Here is a 4,315-nt window from a genome sequence, read left to right as displayed (position 1 = left end):
TGGGGGCCTGCCTGCTTCTACTCCCGGGGCTGCCTATGACCTGCCCACATGTGCTCCTGCCCTGGGCTGGTGCTGCCTGAGGCCTCCCTGCTACAGGCTGTCTGCACCCCTTTGCTGGTGGATTTGAGCCCCATGGTCCAACTGCTGCCCTGAAGCTGTGGGGACCACAGCCTGGGTCTCTCTTTGGGGGGTTTCCGTTCTAGACCCTCTCTCCTGCCAGCTGGAGACCTCCGAGCCCTTACACCACTGGTTGGGGGGCTATGGAAGTGCCAAGCTCCGTGCTGATCCTCCAGGCTCCCTGGCTTATCAGACCCAGCCCTGTCCAAAAAAGCTCCTCACTCCCTGGGGCAGGCAGGGGGCCCCACCCTGAGCCAGCAGCAGACACCCCTACGCTTTGTTTTTCAAGGGGCCAGGCAGCACCACAGCTGCCTAGAGGGGCAGGGGCACAGAGGAATGGCTGGGCTTGGGATGCTCTCCAGTGGTGATGGGAGACTGCTCAGCCTGGTGTGCTGCTCCTGGCCTCCCTTTCAGAAGCCAGGCCTAAAAGTGGCACCAGCAAGGGGGGGAGGCTTGGTATTTGTTGTCCTCAGCAAGGTAACAAACCCTTTCCCCACCCAAATCTGTCCTTGGCAGAGATGAGGAGGAGCTGAGAAAGTCCCTCTCAGAGCTGGCAGACCCCAACCCGAAGTCCATCAAGCGCATCAGCAGCTGCAGTAACCCCTTTCTGGACTTTTCACAAGACTCCAGCATCGCCACCTACAAGCATGGACTGTTAGTGCGCAAGATCCACGCTGATCCTGACTGCAAGAAAAGTAGGTGCCTGGGGAGCCCACGGGAGGGACTTGAGGCAAGAGGGCACCAGTGAGCTCTGGAAACCCAAGGGGAAGCAGAGCAGGAGTCACTATGTGATGTCTGACTGTAGCATCATGCCAACCTCCAGCGCCAGCCCCCTGTGCCCTGTCTGTCTGGTGCTGCCAGGCACATTCACTGTTTTCACCATAAAATCCCCTCTAAGCTCTGGCCATCTAATGCCGCCTTGATCTGATTAGATGCAGCCGCCCTCCAAAGCCAGCATTACCTGGCGGGCAGCACCGCCTCATCCCCGAGCGGCGAGGCAGCGGTGAAGCTGTGTGAGCAGTGAGGCAGGCGGCGAGGCAGGGAGCACAGCGGTGCTAGCCCCGGGGAGGCTCCATCTGCCAGCCACGCGGCTGGCTCAGGCTCAGGTGTGCAGGGACGGTCCTGGAGCGCCGCCCGTCCCTGGGGTGGGGTGACATGTGTGCCGTGGCGGGGCTGGCTGGAGGAGGATGACGGGGGGAGATGCCTTTCCCCTGCTCGGCTCTGGGGCTGATGTCTGGGCTGCTCTCTCCTCCCTGGCAGCGCCTCGAGGGAAGCGCGGCTGGAAGCCCTTCCACGCCATCCTGAAGGGGATGATCCTCTACTTGCAGAAGGTAGGCAGCAGTGGGGCCACTCGCGTCCGCAGCAGGGAGGGGGATTGTCCTGACCCAGGGAGGGAGGTCATGGCAGTCCCCACGTCAGTGAGAGAGGGGCTCTGGTGCACGGCATCACAAAGCCCATCCTAACCAGACTTGGCACCATGCCTGCTTGATCCATTGATTTGGGACCTGCTAGCATCTCTGCTTCTAGTGTACTTGGGCTCAGACTGGGTGGTGAAAGTGGCTGCCAACTGAGAGTCCTGTGTGCTGGGGCTTGGCTGGGGAGACAGGAGGCACCAGGGCCTTTGCATGGGGCAGGGTAGGTTTGGGCTGCAAATCCAGTCTCCTGCAGGCACACCCGCTGCCCAGCTGTGGGGCAGCAGGGAACAGCCACCATGCTGTTGCCAGGCCCGTGCACCCAGTTTCTGCAGCCTCCCCATGGGTGTAGCACGAGCTGGAGGCAGAACCTGCAGCAGCCTGATGGAGTGTGATGTCCAAGCCCCTTCACTGCAAGCACTTGCCTGCAGTCCCCACAGCCTCGTAGAACTGACTCACGGTGGAGTGCATCCCTAAGCTGGCTCTGAAACACGCTGTGATTTGCAGGAGGAGTATAAGCCAGGGAAGGCGCTGGCAGAAGAGGAGCTGAAGAATGCTATTAGCATCCACCATTCGCTTGCCACGCGGGCATCTGACTACAGCAAGCGACCCAATGTCTTCTACCTCAGGACAGCTGACTGGAGGGTCTTCCTCTTCCAAGCACAGTGAGTTCTCCAGCATCACTGGCTGGGCCCCAAGCTGGGGTGCAGAGGCTCATCCAGCTGGGGTGGAGGGTGGGATGGGGCTTAGGGCCACATTGCTCTCTCCTGTCCTGGCCCTTTCTGTAAGGAAATGGACCCAGTGTCAGTGCTGTGCTTTGCCCAGCTCCTCTTCTTCCCACCCCAATGGGCTTGTGATGGCCCAGGTTGCTGAGGGCAGAGCCCCAGGTGCTGTGGCTGGCCAGGGCCAGGCCTAGGGGACCCAGATCTCATCTGCAGGGCAGGTCCCTCTGCCTGTGACACGGATAATGCCACTTAGAGTTCATCTGTGGTTTGGCCTTTCTCCCCAGGAACCCCGAACAGATGCACTCATGGATCACACGCATCAATGTGGTGGCAGCCATGTTCTCTGCACCCCCCTTCCCTGCAGCCATCGGCTCCCAGAAGAAGTTCAGCCGCCCGCTGCTGCCCAGCTCCTGCACCAGGCTGTCCCAGGTGGGCCATGGTGTGGGGGCAGCTGGGAGCATGGGACAGACCGCCTGGGTCTGCTGGTGGCACTGTCCCCTGTGGAGGGACCCATGTGCTGCCATGTGCTCAGCTGCCTCTCAGCAGGGTATAGGGCCGAGGGAGCGTGGCTGGGGAGACACAGAGCAATGGGGTACTGAGGTTGGGGGTGTGCACGGAGGTCTTATTCCTGGCGGTGGAGATGATGGGTGATGGGAGTTAGACCATGGAGGAGAATATGGTCCCACACCACAGCTTGCAGGGTCCTGGCAGGGCCAGGACCTTGAAAGGCGACCGGCCAGGGGGATTAGCTGGCACTCGCGCGTGCCAGCGCAGTTATTCATAGAGCAGAAAGGATTAAAAAAACCCCACCAGCCTAGTTTTAGAGGGGATTAAATTCTTCTGCTTTAAGACTGCAGCCAGTCCCCTGTGAGGTGGGAGCAGATTGCCCCCAAGAGCTTTTGCTTGCAATTTAGGAAAAAAACAAGCAAACACAAAAACCAAAGCAAACCAAACTCAGGAGCAGCTCAGATCGTGGCTGGACCTAGGAGGGGAAAAACCTGTTCTGGCCCTGTCTGGCTCACAGTAATGGTGGGGTAGAGCAGATGGCAGAGTGGGGCACTGACATAGTGCCACCTTTCCCCAGGAGGAGCAGGTGAAGAGCCATGAGGCCAAGTTCAAGACAATGTCAGCAGAGCTGCTGGAGCATCGTTCCTCACTGCCCGAGAAGAAGGTGAAGGGCAAGGAGTATGAGGAGCTGAAGCAGAAGGAAGAGTACCTGGAGTTTGAGGTGAGCTGGGAGACCTCCCCCTCCTGCCCCCAGCCCTTCTATAACCTGCCAGCTTGGTCATCCTGAGTGATGGGATGCCCCTGTCCCTGTTAGCTGAATTGCACTGGACCACTCCTGTGCTCCAGGACCATGAGCATCCCTCACCCTGGGATACTGGCTGGGGTGGAGGAACCATGAGCATCCCCGTGCCCTGGGATGCTGGCTGAGGAGCAGTGCCCAGCTCACTGACCCCTCTCTCTGCTGCACTATGCCCCCCCAGAAATCCCGCTACAGCACGTATGCCATGCTGCTGCGCGCCAAGCTGAAGGCCGGCTCCGAGGACCTGGCAGCGTTAGAGTCCACCCTCTTTGATGCAGTGGGAGGAGAGGACGATGGCTTGAAAAAATCCCGCTCCAGCCCATCACTCAACGCAGAGCCGTCCAGCACAGCCACCAAGGTGAAGCGCAACATCTCGGAGCGTGCTGGCCGCCAGCCCTCTGGCCACCCCCAGAAGTCATAAGCAAGGGGCATCAGTCGCCCGCGCTGCAGCTCCGTTCCTGCCCACTGGTGCTGGGATGGAGGCCATGTGCCTGCCGAGACCCTGCATGAGTCCGTCCATCTGTGGCACGAGCTGGGGGGGTGACAGTCCTTCTCCAGCAGGGCCACGGCCCCTCTGCTGGAGACGGTGGCAGAGCAGGACAGGCCCCAGTCCTTGCCCGCAGGAGCTGCTTGCACCGTTGGCTCCATCAGACTTCTTCTTGCCCCTCCTTGTCCTGCGTTTGGCTGCAGGACCCAGTTCCCCTACCCCAGGAAGGGGGAACAACTGAAACCCACCCACCGAGCTCCACTCTTCA

At 60.3% G+C, this 4,315-nt stretch overlaps 1 protein-coding gene across 1 annotated transcript in view; it reads left to right on the top strand.

The window, feature by feature from the left end:
* LOC104529066 (PH and SEC7 domain-containing protein 1) overlaps nt 1-4,254 on the top strand; it is a gene marked incomplete at its 5' end in the record, with an annotated part of 5,155 nt that extends 901 nt beyond the window's left edge. The window contains 6 exons of the mRNA XM_010173252.1: nt 634-812; nt 1,378-1,448; nt 2,037-2,194; nt 2,539-2,683; nt 3,339-3,482; nt 3,742-4,254. Coding sequence (XP_010171554.1) covers nt 634-812; nt 1,378-1,448; nt 2,037-2,194; nt 2,539-2,683; nt 3,339-3,482; nt 3,742-3,981 — 937 coding nt within the window. The remainder of the gene's footprint in view (nt 1-633; nt 813-1,377; nt 1,449-2,036; nt 2,195-2,538; nt 2,684-3,338; nt 3,483-3,741) is intronic.
* Between the last annotated feature and the right edge of the window lie 61 nt (nt 4,255-4,315).

The sequence above is a fragment of the Antrostomus carolinensis genome, unplaced genomic scaffold (genome assembly GCF_000700745.2).
Source record: "Antrostomus carolinensis isolate BGI_N321 unplaced genomic scaffold, ASM70074v2 scaffold37138, whole genome shotgun sequence".
NCBI lineage: Eukaryota > Metazoa > Chordata > Aves > Caprimulgiformes > Caprimulgidae > Antrostomus > Antrostomus carolinensis.
This window is presented reverse-complemented; position numbering and strand designations above follow the sequence as displayed.